Below are 26,115 nucleotides of genomic sequence, written 5' to 3' on the forward strand. Positions count from 1 at the left end.
TCGATTCAAATTAAAAGGTGTTTATACAGGGAAATTCAGACCACCAAATTGTAAATGCCAGTTCAAGTGCATATATAAACACAACTTTTGTACGGCTTTTAGTTTTATGTGGAAGATAAGCATTAGAATTTTTTGGATTAAGGACATTTTTTAATTTTACAAAAATTAAAATTTACAGTCGCATAAACAATTTGTTCGATTCAGCCATGTATGGTATAATATGAAAGCTCCTATCATGAAGTACCGAAACTGATATACATAGTTCTCTTTTTATACGAATATCTGCGAGCTGATTCTTAAACGCTTTTCTTGTCTTGACCGCATCTTGCTTTAGTTTCTGTAAGATTTTGGGGTGTAATTCATAAGAGAGTGTTTAAGAAAACCCAAAGCAGACTTTTGTCAAATGTTCAAAATAAATCGTAGTCATTTTCCAATTATAATGGTCCAATTTTATTCTCCTTATATTACACAACCCGGTATGTTAGACTATTATTCACGTGCACAAAAATTGAAATAAATAACTTTAAACTGCAAAAAAAGAAAAAAAAAACACGCACCAGTAACACAATAAACATAAACATTAACCACGGATAGTAATTGACAGTGCGGTAAGTCTATCACGCGCCTGCAACTAATCAGCTGCAACCCAGCAGTACATGGGCAAAGCCACGTCTACTTCTAGTCCATCATGGTAAGAAAATCTTTCCCAAGCCGTTATTTGACGGGTACAAAAATAAAAATTGGTGGTACAAACTGGTACAAAAATATAGTGCAGTTTATTTTAATTTACAACTAAGTTGTTTTTTTGAAAACGTAGACTTGTGATCCGACTTTTAAATGGTTAATAATTTTTTTCAGTGATTAGTACAAAATGTTTATTGTAGTGGTGCAAAAAGGTACAAAAAGAAATAAAAATTCTGATATAGCTTTTATAATGATTCGTAATGGTCGGCTCACAGTTCTATACAGCTGAAATGAAGCTTCGTGAAAAATGTCTGTGAGTCTTTTCGTTTTCGAGATATCGTACGGACATAAATGAATTTTCCAGCTTCCCGCGGGCGGCTTTGCTAACGCTCAACCAATAAAGTATTAAAATTATTAAATAGTTTGTCTTTTTACAAGCAAATTTTATTATTATACTATTATTATCCATATTATATTACTACACTAAGATCACGAAAATTGGATTTTGAAGCTGTCCACCGGCTTAATATTGCCATCTATTAAGGGTCATAAAGTATTGTACGAGTACTTGCGATAGGCGGAAAGAAGAGCAAAATCTATGACCAGACAATAAAAAAACAAATTCATCCCTCACCAACTCGAATCCTAGATACGTCCCTGAGCAATGGCAACCATGGGAACAAATCAGTTTTAACTGGAGTCCGAACATCCCAGTCTTTTTTGTGTGTTTCCAAACCCATACATGTCAATTTTCAATGTCCTAACTGATAAATTACTCTATCTAATCTATCACGATGAAAGTATCACACTGTCATTTCTTTGTGTCAAGATCTTCGTGGTGTTTAGCAGCGAGTAATAAAAATGAAACCGCCTTAAAGAAAAGGCCAGCATATCGATGTCGGACTATAAATAGACGCTGGACGCATACCATACTGGAAGTATACATTCCTGGCATGCAGTTGCACATCGTTAGAATGATAATGAAGACGCTTTGTGTGTATTGCGTAAACGAGTCAATGTCGTAAAGTAATCGACGGATGGATTTCTCTAAATTTTAGTGGAGTGTCATTGACAGAGAAAAGAGTGGAGAGGTGTGGCATTTCTCCTCCCCCTCTCATATTCCACCTCTCCTGCTCACCAACAACAGAGAGTGAGTCAGCCAGGCAGTCTGTCAGTGACCATACAGTGAAGTGAGAGTGAAAGCTGTGCCAAGGTATTGAACATTCTCCACTGTTTACATAGTTCATAACTAGCTGTTTGTTTCTTACGATTAAAATAGCATGTTTGTTCTTCCAATTATCAATTACTGAGATTAATGCATGATTTTAAGTTTACTTTTCTTTGCCACCGTTTGGTTCGAATTTTGATTGACAAATAGTGCCAGAAGAAAGTTTTCATTATTATGAAAATATAGCATACTTTCTAATCATGCATATAGCCCACCGACATACACACCAAGGGTAGCTCTTTACAAATATTCCTGTGCGATATGAAAAATAAATAATCTTAATTGTGAGTCGGAAATGTAGTTATAACCATGACAAAAATACAAAATGATGCTATTTATTTGTATAATTTAATATTTGTCTAAAAAGAGCATTCATTATTTCTGTTTAATGATAAATTAACCTTTTTACTGCCAACGTATTCATGAGCACGTTTCATGTTGTGTATAAACCGCCAATGCGTGGAAAAAAACACGACTAGGTGATTAATACTAACTTTTAATTTTAATAGGTACTCCTCGGCTGATTTCATTGGCGTAACTAGAAGTTGGCTTTGGGGAGGTAGTGAATATGATTGAAGAGCACGCCATACGGGGGGGGGGATTATGGAGTAATTATGATTAAATATAAATTTAAGTAAATTATATATGTCTAATTAAAATTTATAACAGCTTTATTTGAAATAAGCTGGATTTTTAGAACTTTTGAGAAAGGGTTTCCATCCCCTTCACCACACTTAGTTACGTCACTGGCTGATTAAATTCCTGCTGTACGAAAAAACTTTAAATAGTTTTATTGTTTATGCACTTAATACTGTATATTTTTATAGCAGTGATAATATTTTTATGAATAAGAGCCGGCTGTTTTAATTGAATTTGTCACTACCAAAATATTATCTTTTTTAAACTTTTCATACAAAAAGGATAAAATAATTATCATTTTACTATTCACGAAATGGGTTGATATTAAGATACTCTCTCTAACCAGAGAGCCAAAGATTTAAAGACTGCTTTAAGATTGTTGGTTCAGCGGTCACCCGCTCATACAAGAGTAGCCAAACACTCCTTGCTGTTTGTTGGATACGTGTGTTATCTGATATTGTCGTTACTACTCACTAAGTAGGCCTACAGCAACTTTTACTGGAGCATTAAATTAAATAGTCGGTTAATAATCTCAAATTCCCTACAGATGTAATGTACTTTTGATGATCTTTCAACGAGAAAAATCCCATTTCCCGAATCCGTCCTAACCAAGAATAAGGAGACAATCTCCTACCCCCCACTACAAATCGATTTTGGTTACGTCTGTAGTAAAACAGGCAAAAGCGAATGGGTTTCATTAAACGTAACCATTATTATGATTCAGAAATGGATCGTTAGAACCGAAATCCGTTACGTCTGAAATGTCCAGAACGGCATAACCGTGACCAGGGCCGTACTAAGCTGTGGCGGGCCCCGGGAAAGATTTTCGGTTGAGCCGAATCCCGTTACTTTAAATTTAACATCATTCTCATTACTTTGTTAATGATAATTAACACAGGAGTTCACTATTCAGGATTTAAACGTAATCGTAAATCGTAATGATTTTAAAAGTAATATCCACAGTTTCTTCGAAATTGTAAAGAACAATATTAAAAATGTAGCCGTTACATTTACAGATTAGCGTTATATTTATTAGTTGAGTAATCTCGTCTGTCACCATGGTTCCTTCAAATAAACGTGTGGCGGGACCCTGTTAAAATTGTCCGAAACCCCCAGTTTGAATACAGTCCTGACTGTGGTCAGTTTGAAATCGGCCACTACTCCGTATATTACGCAATTTTATAGAATCTCAGCTGGTGCTCGTTTGTACTGAGGTCAACAGTTACGGGTACAAAGTCTGCGCGTCACATTTGATTCCAGTTATAATGCTTCACAACAGTCCATAATCGTGGCGTATATAAAACATTATTTCCAGGGGGGGCTGACAAAATGGGTCGTTTAAAAGTATAAAATAAATTTTCAAAACAGGGGCTCAAGAGTATTCTTCCGGGTAATTTTTGAGCTTTAAGACATCATAAATGCGTTCTAGCTTAAAACAAAATATTGGGTGCCATTTTTAATGTTTGTCTTTCAAAATTTCGGAGGGGGTTGATATACACCCCTGGTGCACAACTTAAATACTGCAAATCGAAGGTTTCGTTTGAATTTAAGTATATTTTCTGTGGTGTTGTTCTCTAAAATACGCTGATCCACTTAGAGAATCGCAAAAACTCCAGTCATAGTCATCTCAATAAAACTACGCAATCATCCAAGTCTTACAAACTTTCATGGAATCTGAACTTGGGTGGGATCTCCGACCAAACCGGAGAGTAACTTCGTTATGGTAACAATGCACACCACATATGTATAATTAACGGTTTTTCCACATAATAAAGCGAACACGCTCACGTTTTATTTCACGTTATTAATAGATTTATGATACATTTTCTTCTCATTTCTCATTGCACAGTTACTAGGCCCGACCGTGACTTTAAAACCTATCATTTTATAATATCTTTATTGCTTTTCAGTTGTAAATATGTCGGTTGTAGCGGCGTATTTCGAGAAAGCTTCCTCCCCAGAGTTGTAAGAAAACTTATAAAATACTTTGAAAAGGATGTTTTAGTCTTTGGCACTAATAGACTCAACATTCGTGCCCATTTTCATTTTAAAACTCAAATAAAAACAAAAAGCTTGATTTAGGATACCAGATTTGATTGGTACTTGTGCTTCCATGCCATAATACTTTATCAGAATAGTCATAATTAATGCGTCTAATCAACTAATTGCACAGTGGTGTACTTAGAATTTGAGTTTGAGGGGCGGGCCCCCGCCTTTGGAGGATCGGTGGGACGTAAGCGGTTACGAAAGGTATTATTTATTACAACACTTTAGGTATTGAATTGGTGCTAAATTATTTAAGTTTAGTATTATTTATAGTTCTGTTAATGTAACTTTGATGCGTATAGATAGATGTAAGAGCTATTTATTACACTTCTCAAAAATAAATACACTTGGGTCTTTACCAGAGTGGCCTCCATTTACAGACATCTTAGTACATTACATACATGTGCTGGACAAAGAGAGAAGAGGAACATTAAAAACCAGAGAGTCTTTAGTTTTGTATTTCATACCATTTCTTGGGTATTTGGTCTACTCTGTTCAGAATTGTTCCTAAGAAGAAGAGATCTAAATATCCACTAGTTTTAAACATACCCTTTTTAGAAGAATTATTTGTTAAACGATTCTCTTAAATTAATACTAACGAAGTTTTCTAGCGTCTCGCCACTTTCTAACATCCAATTGTACAAGCTTTACTAAGACATCCGCAATTTAAAACTGACCTTCGAGAATAATAGGATGATTTGCTGAATGCTTCATCTTTCCTGCATTTTTACAATGAGTGACACCGACTGACGTACCTTCACTGAATCTTGACGGAATAGTGCGTCTTCTGCTGTTAACGGGTTAAGTTCTGTATCATAAATTACAGTCTCTTTCAGCTTAATCTACAGCATAATTTTGTTATCTTCACAGGGCCATAAGTTTTTTTTGGATATGTGAGGTATGAGATTTTAATTGTTTAATGGTAAAAACACAGAGAAAGATGCATCTTTTTCTTCCTAAATGATTTTTATTAAGACCTTTGCCCTATAGCGTAAGGTTAAATCTGTGGCTCTATAACAGAAAGGCCATGGCTTCGATTTCTGGAGGGATCAATAAAGATTTGAAAGTAGTTTTGAACAATTTCCGTTAAAAAGATCCACTGTAGTGTAATACATTAAGATGACTTTTGCGGAGAAGGAGCCTCTTGAAAAAGCATTTATCCAAACACAAAGTAGTTCCTAAAGTATTTAGACATTATTTCTGAGGATGAGAGGTCACTGAGCATGAAGACTTTAATCTCTCGCATAAATTTGCATCGATCCTTATTGTCACCAGGGCTATTTCCCCATTATGATAATGTACGCATATCTGATTCAGTGTGCTGGTATGTTTATCCTTGGTCTACTGAGCCGCTACGTATCCCATTCCTGACGACCACGACGAGGTGGCGGCGGGACGGGACGGGTGGACACGATACTCTCAGTGGCCTTGGCCCCGATACCAGCGCCCAACTATAAAGGAAGGAAGTGGCCTTAGACCGTGACCGGATGAATAGTGGCGAGTGGCGGGAGTTGTACACGCAGGGTCCAACACCTGCGTGGCATCTGTTGCCATAGAGCATTCATTGTATTCCCATCGTAGCAAAGCAGTACCGATGTTTTGTTCGCCCCATAAGGGTTCACTTCGGTTAATCTACCTTCCAGCTAAACCTTCACTGTATTCAGCAAAATCCGATGCGTCACTCACATCAGTGCAACCTTAGGATGTCCAGGAGCGGAATATCTTTAACTGCAAATACCGGAATATTCGTGTAAAAGGTGTATCTATAGGTTTAGTTTACTGTTGGGTGGGTTGGATTCCCTTAGCGTTAAAGGTTATTAGAAGTTTACACATGAAGGCGTACTACCCCTGTCCGCTTTGATTGGTTAAGGTTAGAACAGAGCTACCCTGCTCTTCTTCCAAGGTCACATGCCTTCTATCCCTCCCAAGGGTGGACGTAACATAGAATCTCGATAGGAGACGGCCTCTACTTCAAACTCTGTTTATCCTAAACATACGAGGATTGTCACTCCGGAAGTAAGCGTAAAGGTTCCTTTAGGACTAATTACAATTACAGGTTCCCTCAAAATCTGTTCCTAAATGAAAAACAAAAGCTCTTTGTTCGTGATCAGCTACGAAAAGGAATTTTTTCCATTGTGCCGATATTCTTAACTCTAGACTGCACTTTGACTACTAACGGCCCAAGAATGGCCTATGAGCACAGGAGTAGCTGATTTCATCATATCGTCCTTATTGTGTGGTTCAGCAATTGTGGAGATTACTTCTCGTAGACCGAAAACTATAATCGATTGTATATCCGATTTTGTAAGTTTGAGCCACAAATCGATAATTGAAATATCATTATGAAAATCCTCCAACATGTAAGGTATCAGACAAATCTTCGGAATACCTAAATACGTCCAAGAGGCGCTTGCATTTTTTGAGATTTTTCACACTTTCAGATGTGATGATTAAATTCAATACATGAAAGGCGGCGTTATGAAATAATTAGCCAAGATTCATTTTCTTTGACGAAGCGAATCTATTAACAATTAGTAGCCATCAAAGAAGAGTTGTCAATCGATTCATTCAGTTCGAAAGAAAGGTGACGTGTGCTTGTCTCATTAGTCACCGTTAACAGGCGTTGTGCTAAAAACAACTCTTATCTTGCCAGCAACATTCTCGTATCTGAGTTGTCCCAGATTAAACAAAAATGTGGTGCAGTCTAGTACGTGGGGAAATGTACAGTAAGTAGAAGAAAGTCCGGGTTTTCGTGGAAGCCGTCAAAGTGTTCAGTGAATATAAATTACTAACCACAGCACATGTGATTCGAAGCCATTCGTTTCAATTTAGGACAACTTCGACCTCGTAAGGGCCGTAGAGACACGCATGCTGATGTTTGCATGCCATGCATGTGCAGTAGTAGAGCTATGTCACGCCGCCGTACATGGACATGCGCCCTTTACGGCGGAGGCCATGACATCATTTCAGATGACGTCAGCTGTCGGGCTGTGCCAGAGCTGGCCATTAACCGAATCGCGACCAACAACCAGGGCCGTAACTTACTCGTCTCTTTTTGCACTTTCCAAAAATTTTGTTCTAAACTAGCAGAAGAAACCCACTGTCTATAATGTCCTTTATTTTTCGTGGTAAATTCCGGATTTATATCTCGACGAACGAGGTACTTGCCTAGGAGAATTTTTTAAATCTATCGTTTTACAATATTTAATTATTGGTTGTTACTTTTTTATATGGATTTCTAAACACACTATTTAATTGCTAAGCAGTGAACAGGCTATAATATACAGTATTGTTATATGTCGACCTAAGACTAGTCGATACACAGCACTTCGTTCCGTTTCCGCTCTCGACCGCTCTGTCAAAGATGACGTAATCAGACGGTCATGTGTTATTTTAAGATATTCCGTCAGCTACGATTTTCTAAACTGTGGTCGGACAATCAAATTGGCAACGTCAGTATTTCTCGTGTTGAAAACTTTGTTTTTCTTCCACAAATCACGTTGAGCAAATTGTGTTTTCAATAACAACTGGCTGCCATGAAATATATCCGTTGGTTTGATAATTCATAAAATAATGAGTTCAAGTAGTCTACCAATGCTAATAATTTTGAAACTAGATCAATTGGAACACACGCGCTTGGAAAATCGATAAGCCATATACAAGTACAAAATAAACACCAAATTATGATCCCTTTTTGAGCATGCTCTTGACAACTATTACATTGTGTACTATAGTTATTATTTAATTGTTTCTTATTGCACAACTCGACATATCCTTATAATTATTGTCGTATTTAATTATTGATAAATGTTATACATTTATCTTTGTGACTTTATCACCAAAAAAAAAAAAATAATATAATGTTACGTATTACACGGCCATATAGAATTTTATAAAAAAGTAAAATAAACTTTATATATTTTTAAAACCAAGTAGATTTATAAAAATGTTGATTATATAAGCTCATTTTGATTCGGATGATAGTTTATAATATATTTTACGTAATTAAAAACACTATGAATTTTTTGAATTTATGTACGGTAACTTAATTTATGAATGGAAGGGTGCCGGTTCCTTTATAACTACATAAACTGTAGCTGAGGGGTTTGGTATATTTAGATGAATGTGAGCGTAGCAACATAGTCTTTGAGGGCTGGGCAAGTGTTTATTCCCCCTGCCTGTTTGTCCACAGGATATCTCGATAATTAATTTGAACTATAGATTGAAATTTTGCTTGAAACTTCAGAGTACAGGTCTCGCGTACTTATATCTATATCGTCCTACCAATGCGGCCAAATTAATTTCCACGATCATAGATGATAAATGGAATGACCACGGTAAAATAAAAAACAGAAGTCTGCCGGTAACAACTGTTCACAGCGCGTTCCGGCGGACAGCCCTAGTATTACAATTGGCAGGACCTAGACCAACGCTAGCGAAATCGTTGGCTAGTCCTAGTTACTAACCGCAGTGAGACGTGAAGGTCTGGATTGCCTGTGGACAATTACATTTGTTTGTATGGATGGAATGGTATCGTCGGGGTTAGACTGATCAATGACTGAGGGCAGGCAGATATTCGCAGCGATGACTCCACATCTGGCCGGCTATTCATAGTGATGCCCGCCAAAATAACGAGTTCGCTGCAGTGAATGAAATATTCCGTTGCACTGCAACTTTATTAGTGAACCGGAAAAGCGAAGAGAGAACTTTACTGGTGACCATTTTGTTGTTAGTCCTGTATGAACAATATTAAACACCTTTCTTTACTTCCTGATGTGTGGATGTAGAAAACTATGGTAAATTTCTCAGTTTACACATATGATTAGTACGCACACTACTTCTTTTATTTTGTCTTAACAATCCCGATCATTTAAAAACATCTAAACTATTTTACTTTACCATTAATGTTTTCTAAACGCACGCCTATACACTATACACTCCTATACAGAGGCTGAAAAATTTTGAAAGACTAAAATTTAGCATTTAAAAATTTTGAGATTAGAAATTCAAAATAAATATACATTTAGTACTTCTGCGTGCTACTACTACCTTAGACAGACGCATTGGCAGCTAATAAAAATGAAGGATATTTTATTTTATTTCAGTTGTATTAGAACGTAGGAAAGTATGCCATAGTAACCATACTATGTTTGTTAAATTCGCTGTGCGTAGCGGAGTGCATAGCTACAACACCGCTATGCGTAACTGAATACATATTTACAACACCGATGTGCGTAGCGGATTGAATAGTTACAACACCGCTGTGAGTAGCGGAGTGCATAGCTACAACACCGCTATGCGTAGCGGAGAGTATAGCTACATGCGTAGCGGAATGCATAGTTACAACACCGCTGTGCGTAGCGGAGTGCATAGCTACAACACCGCTATGCGTAACTGAATACATAGTTACAAAACCGATGTGCGTAGCGGATTGAATAGTTACAACACCGCTGTGCGTAGCGGAGTGCTAAGCTACAACACCGCTATGCGTAGCGGAGTGCATAGCTACAACACCGCTATGCGTAGCGGAAAGTATAGCTACAACACCGCTATGCGTAACTGAATACATAGTTACAACACCGCTATGCGTAACTGAATACATAGTTACAACACCGATGTGCGTAGCGGATTGAATAGTTACAACACCGCTGTGCGTAGCGGAGTGCTAAGCTACAACACCGCTATGCGTAACTGAATACATAGTTACAACACCGATGTGCGTAGCGGATTGAATAGTTACAACACCGCTGTGCGTAGCGGAGTGCTAAGCTACAACACCGCTATGCGTAGCGGAGTGCATAGCTACAACACCGCTATGCGTAGCGGAGAGTATAGCTACATGCGTAGCAGAATGCATAGTTACAACACCGCTGTGCGTAGCGGAGTGCATAGCTACAACTCCACTATTCGTAGTGGAGTGCATAGTTACAACACCGCTAAACGTAGCAGAATGCATAGCTCCAACACCGCTATGCGTAGCAGAGTGCATAGCTACAACACCGCTATGCGTAGCAGAATGCATAGCTACAACACCGCTATACGTAGCGGAATGCATAGCTACAACACCGCTATGCGTAGCAGAGTGCATAGCTACAACACCGCTATGCGTAGCGGAATGCATAGCTACAACACCGCTATGCGTAGCAGAGTGCATAGTTACAACAACGCTAGGCGTAGTGGAGTGCATAGTTACAACGCCGCTATGCGTAGCAGAGTGCATAGCTACAACACCGCTATGCGTAGCAGAGTTCATAGCTACAAAACCGCTATGCGTAGCAGAGTGCATAGCTACAACACCGCTAGGCGTAGTTTAGTGCATAGTTACAACGCCGCTATACGTAGCGGAATGCATAGCTACAACACCACTATGCGTAGCAGAGTGCATAGCTACAACACCGCTATGCATAGCAGAGTGCATAGCTACAACACCGCTAGGCGTAGTGGAGTGCATAGTTACAACGCCGCTATACGTAGCGGAATGCATAGCTACAACACCGCTATGCGTAGCAGAGTGCATAGCTACAAAACCGCTATGCGTAGCAGAGTGCATAGCTACAACACCGCTAGGCGTAGTGGAGTGCATAGTTACAACGTCGCTATACGTAGCGGAATGCATAGCTACAACACCGCTATGCGTAGCAGAGTTCATAGCTACAAAACCGCTATGCGTAGCAGAGTGCATAGCTACAACACCGCTAGGCGTAGTGGAGTGCATAGTTACAACGCCGCTATACGTAGCGGAATGCATAGCTACAACACCGCTATGCGTAGCAGAGTGCATAGCTACAACACCGCTATGCGTAGCAGAGTGCATAGCTACAAACACCGCTATGCGTAGCGGAATGCATACCTACAACACCGCTATGCGTAGCAGAGTGCATAGCTACAACACCGCTATGCGTAGCGGAATGCATAGCTACAACACCGCTATGCGTATTAGACAACACTATGCCCTCTTATATGCGCCCATGCATCTAAGCAATTTGTTTATAATATTTGATAGCTCTCTCAGGTATATGTGATCAGACTGTTTATAATTTTTTCTGTTACCTAGTAGACACTATCTCGAAGAATGTTTTCGTTCGTTGCCAAGGCTCTTGCTATGGTTAGAGGCATTAATGCGAGACCTTTCGAAAACAGTAAATACTTTCTAGCCTATCAGTTAAAACAATAATAAAAACTCTTTCCTTGCCTGCATTACTATTTCAGTAGCTTTAAATCGTTATTTGTTCATAGAAAATATTTGGGGGCTTATAACGGAATCTAACCTGAAACGTTTTTGGAGTAAGAATTTTATTTAATTTGGATATATCGTATCGGTGGTTGATCTATAATGTTTGAAACATTACTCTTGCAATATAATTAATGATATAAATATTATTACATAACAATATAGGCACGAGTCTAAATAGTTTATGATTGTTTACGATTTATGCATTCAGGGAGAATTCACGCCAGTGTTTAATAGATTACGTTGAAACAGTGACGACTCAGAGACGTAATGCGATTAAGAATGCAAGTGGCCAGTGAAGGCATTTCAGCCACTGGCCACAGAACAGTAATTAAGCAGGCTGTGGTACAGAGTGCATGCTCCGCCGGCAGCGCGGTGGCGGGAACTGGGTGGGGGCGTGGCAGTGATACATCGATCCGAGTTTGCTAAAGTGTTAGGTGGCAGTGAATCAGCTGTGAACTTAGTGATTAAAATGGCCGCCAGAATGCAGGTGAGTTCTTTGTGCAGTTCAGAATGTAATATCAAGGGTACTTAGGGTTGAGCATCCATGTGGAATGCAGTAGATGTGATTAGTATTTAAGACAAAAATGTAGAGCAAATAGTTTATTTATCTCAATAGGAGGGTAAAATATCCATATCTAAATAAGACAAATTTGTAAATTTTCGTAATATTGTGTTTTCTAAATAATATATACGGTAATTCTCAATTGAACGCCATGGAATATGCCCGGTATTCGAAGTGGAGGAGATAGCATCCACGTCTTAAACAATTATTTTCCACTTATTCGTCCTTGAGATTTTAATACGTGTTGGAATTAAATATAATGTGTCTAGACAGGCCAGCGCCATTTGGTGTAGAGTGCCGAATATATCAAGAATTTTATTTTACAAAACCGACAGTAAATATTATTGTTTGCCGAAACTACAACATATGTGGGTCTGAACTATGTAACCACATAAACTAGTTTTTCGTTAAAATTAATAGTAACAGAATATGCATAAGATACTTAAATCGATTGTTATATATAATGGTGCTCAACATAGGAGAGTATCAAAAGGGTTGTAAACATTTTTTTATTTAGCTTGACACAAAACCGACCGCTAAGCACTTTCTGTAATTCAGCTTCAGATACAGGCCAACAATTAAAGTTGAAAATGGCGCTTTAACTAATTTCCTGACAGTGATTTATAGTTTAGGTAAAATATATGGTCTATTATTACAAGGTAGGTGTAAGCCACACCACATTTCATATGAGTTTGTATGCAAAATTCATATCTATAGTTTGTTCTTTTATTCTTAACATGAGCTGCGGACAGACGGACAGTCATACAAGAAAATTTAACCAAAAAATGACGGATCATAGAACTCATTCTTGTAGAAATGAACTTTCGTGCAAAATTTAAAGCCTGCAGATGGAATCTTTCTCGACTTATCTTGCTGCACGAAGCATTCACATTTTGGTTCATTAAATTGGTTTTCGTAAAAGTCTACACAACAATTTACTATAACATTATGTGCTGTGAAAGTTAGGCTACATGTGTTAGTATTTCACACGTTTCAAACTGTTATGTTTGTATTGTGTTTGTTTACATATGTATTTATTCAGCCATTTTTGCATTGCCATTATAGTTGTCAATAAGGCCAATGTAAATATATTCGTTAATACTCAGCCAAATCCCATAATAGAATGACATGCACCTTAGTCGAACTCAGTATTGCCTAGAAATGATGCCTCTGCACAATTTCAAGTCTATAGGCCAGTTCGTTTTCGAAATGTCGACAGACAGAAATGAAAATTTCCAGTCCCACGAGTGATTGGATAAAGCTCTGCCAATTACCATTGACTGCTAAATATTGCGCTTAACTCCGGTATGAAGCAACACACTGTTCTGTTTCCTCGTACAACGAGAGGGCAAGACTTATGTTTACAGTGGCTGGTTTATTTTTAGAACATGAAGCATACACAAAGTACAGTCTCTGTCACCTGTACACTCACGCTCACTTCTCTTGTATACACGATGTCTGTTTTACCAGCTGAGTCATCTTTTTATCGGAGACAGACTTTACTTCTGTTTAACTGTTGGCAGTTGACTCATTCTTGGATGCATAGGAAAAATATCTCTCTCTAAGTAACTACACTCTTTGAAGATGTCAATTTGTACATCATTTGCCCCCACTCCTTTAAATTACGAACGGATACAAATTTTCAAATGTATTTTCTATTGATTTCTTCTGCAAATTTCCCTTTTGAAACAAGGGGTTTTGGACTAGCGGAATACAATACATGTTAAAGGATTGATTCGGTGAGGTCATTGTATGTCGGTCATTTGCCATCGTTCATTGATACAGAAAATCAGAAATACGATCTCGAGGTCTGCAATACTTGATTACAATCTAGGTTAAAATGAAAAGATCCGTACCGACAAGACAATCAAACCAACCACTCACTCACCTATAAGCTGAAATAAGACGCCTTTTACTGGTACTGAATAATGAAACGGATATTAAACCTAAGAATGGACCTGTTTATAATCTTAATTAACAATATGCTTAGTGTAGTAGGCCTATGCATGTTGACACACAACATGGTTGCTCAGAATGTTGTAATTTCATGTCACAACGCTATGTGTTTCATTATAAGAAAAACATTTTAACTTTTAATAATATCCTAAACGATTTTAATACAACGGTATTTCAATATAAAGAATTAACGACAACGATTTTTATATTATATTGGAAGTTATATATTATGCTTAGTGAGAAAGTCCATTAGTATTAATGCATTGACTTTTCTTTTTTAGATGTTTGTTTCAACAATAACAATGAAACAATATTTTGAAATAGTCCCAATCCCCTCCTTCATTTTTAGAAAAGCTGGATGCATTGAAAACCACGTGAAAAATAACTTTAGTTTATTTATTTGAGAATTTTAAAAGTGCATTTGAACGACTTTATCCGTGTAAAGCTCACAATTACTTGAATGAGAAGATTAATATGTTAATTGTAACACTGTATTTTAAGATTTTGAAGAAAAAAAATACGTTAAAGTGAAATATTTTGTATTCTTTCTAACTGTAACTCGCGTTCTCTCTTTCCGCATAACGGCATTCGTTTTTATCGTTAATTGCGACGCATGCTAAAACTGATATTGATGTGTACATGACGCTAGTGGATAGCACGATGCTGATTGCCATCCTTAAGGGCCAACCCTGATTTTTTTAGTTACGCAAAGTTTACAAAAAAGTAGAGATTGGTAGAAAGTTTTTATCTTGCAAGTTTCATCAACATACAAGAAGAGTAGAGTTTAGCGATGTACGAAAACGCTCATTCTTCCCGTAACAGGCAGACTTCACGAAGTTGAATCTTCTACAAATTATTTCCGGTTTTGCATGAGTAGGAGCACTTCTGGTTCAAATAAATTATATTTGCGGTATCATATTTGAGTTTACCTTATCGTCCCGTTCAAGAAAATATACGCTTACGTAGGTCAAAGAAGCCTACTTCGGTCAAAAAGCGTCTGCTTCCGGCTCTTGTCATTTACTTCCGGTCTACGAGGTGGAGTAAAAATCCCCACTTCCGGCTGTGCCTTATTAATCAATAGACCAACTTTGGTGCTAAATCTTACCGACGTACGCCAAACCGTTCTCTAGATGGAGTGCAGATAATCCCACGTCCACATACTTCCTTTAGCATTAGCCACAGAACACGTTATATATATGTATGTATGTAAGTATGTATAAATTACTTAAATAAATTATAAAACATTTTATTTGTTATGCACGTCTCGTCTTGAAACCAGTCAAAAACGCCGTCTAGATCATTTTATCCAATTTTTTAATGCGGCTTTTAGTTTCTTAACTTTTATTAATCCAATGGTTACAACCCCTTAGGAACTCTTTCTAAATTTATGTTCCTAACCAAAATATCTCCCCATACAAAATCAACTTACATTCACATTGAGTCGTTTTTATGAGCTTCATATCAAGACGAATGTCTCCAGTTCCTCATGTAGTTTAAAATTATCTAAATTTTCTTTATTTAAAAAAGGCATCTTAAAAGATTTTACTAAAACATTTTTAAATATTACATAGATCTGGCACAACTGATCAACTCAAAACTCAGTCGAACGGAAGAAATATTTCTATTAGATTTCGGCGTTACTTATTTTGAGGATACAATTTAACTGAATTGATTTTAGGTTAACACCGACATTTATTATTAATTTTAATGTAATATTTAATTGTCATAAATGAGAAGTGTTAAAAATGTGGACGCAGCGTATAATATATCTTCTAAAGATGAAGAACTCTCAATTTCTCCTAGTTTAAACACTTACAAAAAGTAGACTTCCTTCACTTGGTCTCTCTAATGCTGTCTCAAGAGCACTAACCAAAACTTCTTTGTTTTCAGATGTCTCACACAGTGACGGTTACCAGGACAACGACGTCCACCACCACCTCTGCCATCATCCTCAACACCGGCTACTGCAAGACGGCGCCCGGCCTTCTCAAGATCGGCGAAGTGGTGAGTACATCGTCATGCTATCGGAAAACCGATAAACTACTGAATGTAGATATTGTTTACACAGCGTCATCATAACATACATAAACGGCGAAGAATGGAGTGGAAATTTGAAGAATGAAAGGGATCAATTGAACGCCACCCAGTATCATGGTGTTAGTACCATAATACTAAACGTTTTAGTTTACAAGACTCCCGTACGATAATTTACTACATGGACTTTGTCCCGTAAAGACCCTGTGGGCTCTTTAACCGGATGCTCTATTTTTTTAAGAATTTTCTTACTGAGAACCTAAAAAACTACTATTAGAAAGAACATATTTTATTAGACTTTCTGGAGAAAAAAAAGAAAAATCCCTTTATATATATATATATCAAAATCTTGTTTCGTTTTTGATCTGATGCAGAGTCGTATCGTCTGCATATTGAATCACCTCTCCATTCTCCATTTCGGATTGATGAGTTCAATCTATTGACGTAAATGAGCAAAAGGATGGGTTCCAGAATTGAACCCTGGGGGATACCATAGGGCATTTTTATTTTGTCTGACAGTGTTCGCGATCTGCACACACTGCTCTCTGCCACAGGTATGACGAAAGCCATTATGCGGTTGAGCTCGGGCACCACATGTCCATGCTGATGCATCAGTGCCGCACAGTCAAAGGCCTTTGGAATATGCTGAGCACTTGTGCCCTACTCTCCAAGCCATCAACACAGTCAATTAATTCTGTGACATCATCAATAATCGATTTGTTTTTCTGAATCCGAATTGCTCAGGATTGAGAATTTCAAACCGTTCAAGAAAACCTTCAAGCCTTGAAATAAAAACTTTTTGGAACATTTTGCTCATAACCGGAAAAATGGAAAGGTCTAAATGGTATTCTGAGAGAAACCCGATGAGACGCTCTTAAACTACCAGATCCTTCACCAGGTCGTGTACGGCGATAATAATGTTATTGACCACAACGTATTTTTAAGGAAAGTCTATCTCCGGTTTATAGGTACAAGTATTTGCACATCCTCATTGAGGATTGTATGTGCGAGGATCATTTCAGTAAAAGTTCATCAATCCTGATAAAAGGTGCTAGAGTAACAAATAGGATCTGGATCTGCGCTGTCAACTCAGATCAACAGTGTTGTTAGACTGTCCGCACACCGGATTTTCCCCTTCCATGGAAGGGTACGTATGTGGGAGTTGTGCAAAGATGCGTTGTACTTTTGAAACCTACAGCCTCATTGTTGGTTATGCCATGGTTAATTGGCAACCTTGCAATCTGTGTGAACCACTTGAGATAAGTACTTACCCCCTGTGTACCAATCATACTCAGTGACCGGTAAGTGAATTTTCCCTTTATTGCCTCTTTTACCTACAACGTTGGGAATCACGGCATTGTATATCAATAACGAACGAACCAACAACGCCTGAGCCACAGAAAACTGATAAAAACTAAAATTCTGATAAACTAACTTGTATTTGTTGAGAAAGATGTACCCTACCGGCCTGTCGAAAGACCGACACCAGATATTGGCCGTGCTATTTACCTACCCCACCCGGGTATTTCTGTTCGCCCATCTCTAGTCTCTACTCTGCCGGCACGGCAGTTGACCCAGATGTGAAGAGCTGGCCGGCCTCCAGCAACATGGGCGACCTTTGCCGATGACATCATCCTATCACGCCTTGTTATTTATCTCGATGTCGCCTACTCAGACTAACGCTTTGTTTATTTGTTTTGTCCCACGTCGATCATAATGCACCCCGTTAAAATCGCTTGGAAAACAAAATAGTGATTTTGATTTTTAAATGCGTTGTCCGTACATTTTCTAAAGACTTGAATAGAACACTAGAACCGTGTCTATGATTTAATACCAAGTGCACTCATTAAAATTGAATATGAGAATAAAATTTGCCAAAATATTCACCTTGATGTACTATGCTAATCCAATATCTGAAATTGGAGATTCTGCAACAAAATTTTCGAAATTCAACAATTTTAATGATGAACGGATAAAGTTTGTGCAATGCAACTTTCACTTAAACGCTGTCATGCAAAATGATAATTTATTGGAGATATAAAAGAACCTGGACAGATTACAGAATTTGCCTACCCTTAAGAGAGCTTTGGCTTGATGTTTCGTATAGTTATCATAATCTTTAATGTTTCATGATTTATTATTTACAGATTTCAACAAACCTTCCGGAACATATTAGTTCCTAATTTGTTATGAAGAACTCTTAAAACGATAGCATAATGCAAAATCTAATAGGAACACTAAACGAAGAATAATTAATTTGCGGCAATGCGCATGTATGATCGGTGCTATTAAACTGTAGGAAAACTTAAATCTGATCTTCAACCAATATGGGAAGTGATATAATTTCTAACTTATGAATGAAGGAAATAAAAATGCAGAATCTACTTCGTAAAACAAAAACTCTGGAAATTAATAAAATAATGATTTCATATTATGTGCAACTTTGGTTAATTATAAAAGGCAAATTAAAACTAACTCGCCTATGTAAACGAACGTTTGAAAATTAATGTAAGTGACGATCAACATGGCAGTCTTCGAGAAGTTGTGAGGTGAGTCACTTTACTCGGTCACTGATAGGTTATCTTCACCGGAAACCGCTTATCTTTAGAACGTGCAATATGTGGCATTTCTGCATCTTGGCTGACGCGGACAGTCTGTTTCTGTTGTGTGTTCGCTCACTTATCAATAGTCCATGTTTTTGTTAAGGACAAAAATTATCGTTTCATTCCTGTTACTTTTGGTGTATTTCTGATTGGGTTTGATCGTATTGAAGACCAGCTGGCTTGTAAAAGATGTTTCAAATGCAAAAGTTTCCATTTAAACTTTTATAATTTTTGTTATTTTTCCTGAATGCCGAACTTTTTTGTTACTATTCGACCTCCAATTATATTTAGTTATGGATAGTTCTTTAAATAGTACCAAATGTTAATAAAACAATACTTTACAATTTGGTTTAATTTTTGGACATTTTACATTGGACTTTACACAATTTGTAAAAAGTCCAAAAAATGAACTATATTGGAAAATATTGTTTTATTAACATTTAGTACTGTGTAAATTTTTTCCCAATTGCTCCAAGAATCTTCTTCTATGGATAGTTCTATTTATTTCTCTAATTGATTAAAAACATGAATTATTAGAAAGGTTCATCTAATTTGTGTAGAAGGAATGTTAAGAAATAGTGTAATCTAACGGAATGTGACCAAACCTTACTGGTCTTCAAATACTGCACTTTCTGGGTAACTCGACCTGAAATGTTGAAGTTCAGGTTACTTGCGCAAATCTATTTGAACTAGATACCTCTATGCACAAACCAACATTTTGAAACTGTCAGAACCCATATTAAAAACAATCTTGCATTCAGTATTAAGTGACCATCTTCAAATATGAGATTTTGAATCACAATGTTAAAATTGATGCAATGGTCAAACATTATTAACAACAAAATCAATAATTCTCCACAAGTACTGCAGCACAAAAATAGCTTAAGTGCAAGCCTATAAAAACCTTACGAACAGCAATATTTGTTAGGTTCATTATTGGTTACGGGAAAGTAAACTAAAACTTAGTTAGGTAATTTTTAAACTACAAAATATGGGGTTTTTTTATCAAGCACCAAGTTAAGTAACCGAGTAACACAACGAACCTACATTAGTAATAAATAAATAACCTAACAGCAAGCACAAACTATGCTAAAGATAAAAAAAACAATAAAACTAAAAACTGTATAAACTACTATAGTCAGTGTATACTAACTATACATAAACTGATGTCTAAACTAATGCAGACCTCAAAAGAATCCTCAAAAATCAATAAATACAAAGATAAACATCAAAGGAATAGTATAAACATAGCCTAAGAATATAAATAATAACTAAAATAATAAATGAGGAGATAACACGAATAAATAGAAGAATTGCTGACCATAGAGCAAACATGGCAGTGTTAACTAACTAATGCAACAAGATCGATTAATACTATCTACAGAGGCTGTCTATGAACCAGGGACCCCTTAAAAACATATGACGAGAAGTTAAAAAAATATCCAACATGCTTGAACATCTTAGTACACTTTCTGAAAATTGCATCGATACGGATTGTGGTTATGCTCACTAAAAGCTGAATGTTTGGGTCATTGGCCACACGTGGTAGAGGCAGGGCAGCGACCTACTTCCACTTCCGATATAGGCCAGAGTTAACCTCAGCAGAGCAACCCAGGACAGAAATATCCCGGCCTGCCTTGCACTCGTCAACAATGCCTGTGGCACAACAGACCGTTCCGCAACGCTTCACAATATCAACTGGCCTCAAATAAAAGTTTGGAGATATAATTAATCTCTTACATTATTTGTTATCAATTGCATGTGCCTGAATGGTAGCATAAATGAACAGAGTTTGATACTCGTGCAAGAGCGTAGCCTAGAAAAATGTTGGGGGAAGTCCTGACAACAGTTACTGACATTTTCCCGTAGTGGACTGGGAGTAAGGCCCAATTTTGTTCCTTAAAACGTTTTTGGCCAACGTCTTTGTTGAGAACGTTCTTTTAGCAGTACATGTCAGTAATACTGATAATTTAAATAATAATAATCGTTTACTAAAAGTTAGTTTAGAAATTGGAAATTTGGGGGGGGGGGGCGGACCCCTTGTACCCCCTCGCTGGTCGCGTCCTTGTACTCGTGCATATGAATAGGTCTTTTTAATTAAAGTTTATTAATATGATGAGGAGCATGCATATTATGTCACCAGTGAGGAATTTTTGTTTTACAATTTACTGAATTGTACTTGGTGTTAGTTTTTGGATTATAATTTTTTAAGAAAAGCAAGAGGAAATAACAAATTGTATTTACTTTGAAAATGAAATAGATACAAAATACTGAAAGAGATTCTTTGTCTTGACCAATCAAAGGAATTCACAATAACCCTTTTTTATTGGAAAGTGCTACTGAAGTAATTTGTCAAGAAGGGTTGTCCTCCAGTAGGTAATGAAAGAGTACAACCAAAGTATTGAATTATTGAAAGAAGTATTGAATTATTTTTCTATGTTATAGATATTTAAGCTTTCTTTCTAGATGCAATACATTTTGTGATTCTTGATATGTTTTACAAAAATTACAGGTAAACTGTGAACATTCCTTTAAGAACTGGCTACATTTTCTTTGTATTACTTACCTTAAGGAAGGACACAATGCAGCATGTGCAGTAAGCAGCATTCAGGGGCAAAACCAAATAAGAAGTGTTGCAGTCGGTTTTTAGTTGATTTCCTTTTTAAATTTCAGAATTATATACATGATTACTTTTCTGAAGACTGGATAAACAGAGAAAGACTCAATAAAAAAAGGACTGAAGATAATGGTGTTAAACGCCTGGGTCGGTTTTTTATATCGAAATTGGCAAACGATATTACTTAATCATAACCATCGATATAATCAGTCGATACTAATTAATTATTCTGAATGATTAACTTAAATAATCTATATGAACACCTGTAAACACTTTCAAATAATACACGTAGGGTAATATTTCAATTTTACATAAGTAGATTTGATTATTAAAAATGGCAGTAAATTTTAGAAAACTACGACATTGCTTTGAAAGATGATAAGACGTGTTTATCGTGCTTCATCATGTTGGGCTCGAACCGAAAAAAAACCCATTATGTGACATTTGTGGGCAAGAAACAAATGAAACTGTGAGAGGAGCAAATATGGTCATCCTCAGTTTTCCTAATTTTGGTTATAATAATTTGTTTGACCACTGTAAATATTAAATTCATATTTTAATTTAAAACATATGATTGGTATTGAGGACTATAGATACTATTATATCGATTGATAGTCCAGGATTTGAGATGCGAATTTTAGGTATCGATGGCTACATTCTTCGATATAAAAAACTGGGTCCGCTTATCGTACCCTACCCAACGCCTGCAATATATGAATTAAACTTTAATTGTTTTTTATATGCCCTATTTAGTGAAATATTACTTCTTATAAAAATTGCTTTTTAATAATATTTAGACACTGGTAATTCTCTTAAATTTATTTATTTTATTTAAATTACTAAATTGGTTGTTTTGTCACTCTGACTATGATTTTAGGTGGTCGGTTTAATCATCTTCCTTATGATGTACCTCTACAACGATAGATTTCGTTTGTACGCCTACACATCCACTACCAGCCACTTCTACTTGTTCATGGTAGTGTTTGCCTGCCTGGTCGGTAGCATCTGTCTGCTGCTATCCTGCCTGTTCTCTCTCTCCACTGCCTCCATTATCGCCAAGACTTTATACGTGAGTAAGCTGCTCTGGAACCAAAGGGTTCCTTAGCAATTATCCAATGTTAGTCCAATAGATCCTAAGAGGAATGTAAGTATAAGCATAGGATAAGTTTTACTTTAGATACACAAACGTCAACCCATACTTTTAGATTAAACTTCCATCTTATATATGTTTTTTGTGGCACTCGACAAGTTGAACTCTGTGGTAAAGCAAACGTTCGATAAAGTATAGCTAAATATCACTTTTCCTCGAGCATGTTTATATACAATTCTTTCGTGAACTTTCTTATTCACAATGAATGATTTGTTTTGGAATTACATGGGTTAACAACAGCCACTTTCTTAAAAGAGCAGAAATGATGTGGCAACACTATCAGTATTCCTGACAAAGCACGAAAATCTCAACAGATTCAATAAGAACCACATACATTAAAAAGGGAAATTCTTTACCATGATGAGGGATTACTTGAAATTAAATTCTATGGATACTTGTCACGGATAATATACGAGTACATGTATTAAAAGACCAAATTTACACCTCCATTCATATTTTTTTTAAGAAAATGTACACTGTCTCGGTTACAGTAACCCGTTTAATTTGTTCAGTGCGGACTATCTTTATGCAAATTGAAGATATTGTGCATTAATACACCAGCGGTTAAGGACTTAAAATGTTGATTTGTGTCAACTCTCATGCTAGTTGTGAGATTCTGGAAGGTCTATACGCATGCCTAAGGCTTAACCTGCGATTTCATACACACGGCTCTCAAAAACATGCATACACAGCATATAACAGTACTGGGTGGGAATGATTTTTTAAAGTTATATTATGCTTTTCAAGCATTTCACACAATTGTATGGCTTACTCATAGGGCGGACTAACGCTCTTTCCAATACACAATCCATGCATGAGTGATGGGTGTTCAAGTTGTATCTTTTTCATTTTTCCCAACCAAAGCATCTTTCACTTTTTAACAAGATAAAGGGGACATTATTATAATTCTTTGAACCCATATATTGAAACTCATTTTCAAAGTGAAAACATTAATGAAAACAATAACGATGCACATAGTTTTAGAACGTGAATTTTCTTTTGAAGTACCTCCAAAACAATAAAACGTTATTTGAATTCTTAAAGATTAATTTTGATATCACAATCGATTTTGACAAGGCAATGTCTGGAAGTCCCCTGACAATAATGTTTTTCAGAATTTCGCAAAATCAACAGAAATTCTGACAAAATTCAACTTTTTCACAGATACCTTCAACAAATGTATCCACACTTAGGAGGAAAATACATAAATCATGAAAATATTCGTAATTAATGAAATGCTAAATTAACTGTACTTTTGCAGGAGTTTATCTTCCATGGTGTTGCATTCCTCCTGTACTTGGTGGCGATGATTTTCTACTTTGTCAACAACAAAAACACTGACCAGCATCCTTACTCCACAGTTGGAGTGAGTACTTGTAAATTACTAAGTAAAAATTGTTAATTTTATATTTTTTAAATTTAAATACGTTAATTCGTGTACATATTTAAGTAACTCCAGAAACCAGGCCCCAAACATTCTTGGCATGAGTTATTCAGTGCATATTGCCAACTTTTGTGAAAATACAAATGGTTTAAGCCAATTTAAGATAAAAATGTATCTAAATGTTGAGTAATTTTAGTTCTAAGACTTAGACAGCCGGTATCACGACTTTCATCTTTTTTTCCTGTTCACAACTCATGAAAATATTGTTGACACATTAAAAATCAACCTCGCTTTGATGAGCCACCAACAGGTCAACAGATATTAAACTGAAACATCTGTTACTTATGTTTCGGTTTATTATCTGTTGATTGAAGATGGCTCTCTATATTGAGTTGGAAATATTTCAGCTTTTTAATTTTGTTAATGACGTATTGACTTAGTATGAACAGGAAAACTAAATAATAGTCAAAATGCTGAGTGTATTATACAAAAATACTTTTTAAAGACATTTTAACTTAAGGTATCAGAATTATATGTAGGATCTGAACTAAATTAGGGAATAAGACAAAATCACTTTGAAATAAAGTTATTCTTATTATTTGTTCACTCAAAATGAATTAACTGTGAGTAAAATTACAATAGAGCAATAATAATGATACAGTGACAGTCAAGGAAGGGGCTTGCACAGCCCAAAGAAAGGAATAGACTAGACACTCATGTGGGCAATACATTAGTTGATAATGATACAGTGACAGTCAAGGAAGGGGCTTGCACAGGCCAAAGAAAGGAATAGACTAGACACTCATGTGGGCAATACATTAGTTGATAATGATACAGTGACAGTCAAGGAAGGGGCTTGCACATGCCAAAGAAAGGAATAGACTAGACACTCATGTGGGCAATACATTAGTTGATAATGATACAGTGACAGTCAAGGAAGGAGCTTGCACAGGCCAAAGAAAGGAATAGACTAGACACTCATGTGGGCAATACATTAGTTGATAATGATACAGTGACAGTCAAGGAAGGGGCTTGCACATGCCAAAGAAAGGAATAGACTAGACACTCATGTGGGCAATACATTAGTTGATAATGATACAGTGACAGTCAAGGAAGGAGCTTGCACAGGCCAAAGAAAGGAATAGACTAGACACTCATGTGGGCAATATATAAGTTGATAGTGATACAGTGACAGTCAAGGAAGGTGTTTTCACAGCCCAAAGAAAGGATACTGGGCACTCATGTGAACAATACATTAGTTGATAATGATACAGTGACAGTCAAGGAAGGTATTTCACAGCCCAAAGAAAGGAATAGGCTGGGCACTCATATGGGCAATACATAAGTTGATTGTGATACAGTGACAGTCAAGGAAGGGGTTTTCACATCCCAAAGAAAGGAATAGACTGGACACCCATGTGGGCAATATATAAGTTCAAGTCGAACTATGTCCCCTTATTTGGTGATAACATTAAGGGGGTTCGGTATGCCCTATCCTTCCCATGTTAATTTGGCCAATTTTATGTACCTTTTTCTCAGAAACCTTTAAAGCTATCATCATCAAACTTTAGGACACTACTATTTAGACCTTTGTTAACATTTAGAGTGGAAGACATTATAAAAATCTATTTTAAATTTTTATTAAAAAGAATTATAATTATAAATTATTTTACAAAAAATTAATAAATTTTTTATTTACAACAAATTAAATAAAAACTTCTTTTTTTAAACTTTGTTCCGCTCTAAATGTGAACAAAGGTCTAAATAGTAGTGTCCTAAAGTTTGATGATGATAGCATTAAAGGTTTCTGAGAAAAAGGTACATAAAATTGGCCAAATTAACATGGGAAGGATAGGGCATACCGAACCCCCTTAAATCAATGTCAAAGCTGGCACTCAGTTTTAATTTGCTGAATTTCATTAACACAGGCATAAAACATAGTCAAAGTCATGAAACATAGTGCAAAGTCAAATTGCCC

The 26,115-nt window shown here is 36.5% G+C and overlaps 1 protein-coding gene across 2 annotated transcripts in view; it reads left to right on the plus strand.

Moving 5' to 3' along the window:
• The first annotated feature begins 1,758 nt into the window (after nucleotides 1–1,758).
• The window catches only part of LOC124367501 (CKLF-like MARVEL transmembrane domain-containing protein 8), a 29,581-nt gene continuing 5,224 nt past the window's right edge, over nucleotides 1,759–26,115 (plus strand). The window contains exons 1-4 of one of the 2 annotated variants that reach the window (XM_046824359.1): nucleotides 1,759–1,897; nucleotides 16,240–16,353; nucleotides 22,481–22,672; nucleotides 24,015–24,119. In XM_046824359.1, coding sequence (XP_046680315.1) covers nucleotides 16,240–16,353; nucleotides 22,481–22,672; nucleotides 24,015–24,119 — 411 coding nt within the window. In that variant the 5' untranslated portion in view covers nucleotides 1,759–1,897. Of the gene's footprint in view, nucleotides 1,898–12,159; nucleotides 12,319–16,239; nucleotides 16,354–22,480; nucleotides 22,673–24,014; nucleotides 24,120–26,115 lie in introns of those variants that run through there. The other variant, XM_046824360.1, reaches the window with a different exon arrangement.

The sequence above is a fragment of the Homalodisca vitripennis genome, chromosome 8 (genome assembly GCF_021130785.1).
Source record: "Homalodisca vitripennis isolate AUS2020 chromosome 8, UT_GWSS_2.1, whole genome shotgun sequence".
Taxonomy (NCBI): domain Eukaryota; kingdom Metazoa; phylum Arthropoda; class Insecta; order Hemiptera; family Cicadellidae; genus Homalodisca; species Homalodisca vitripennis.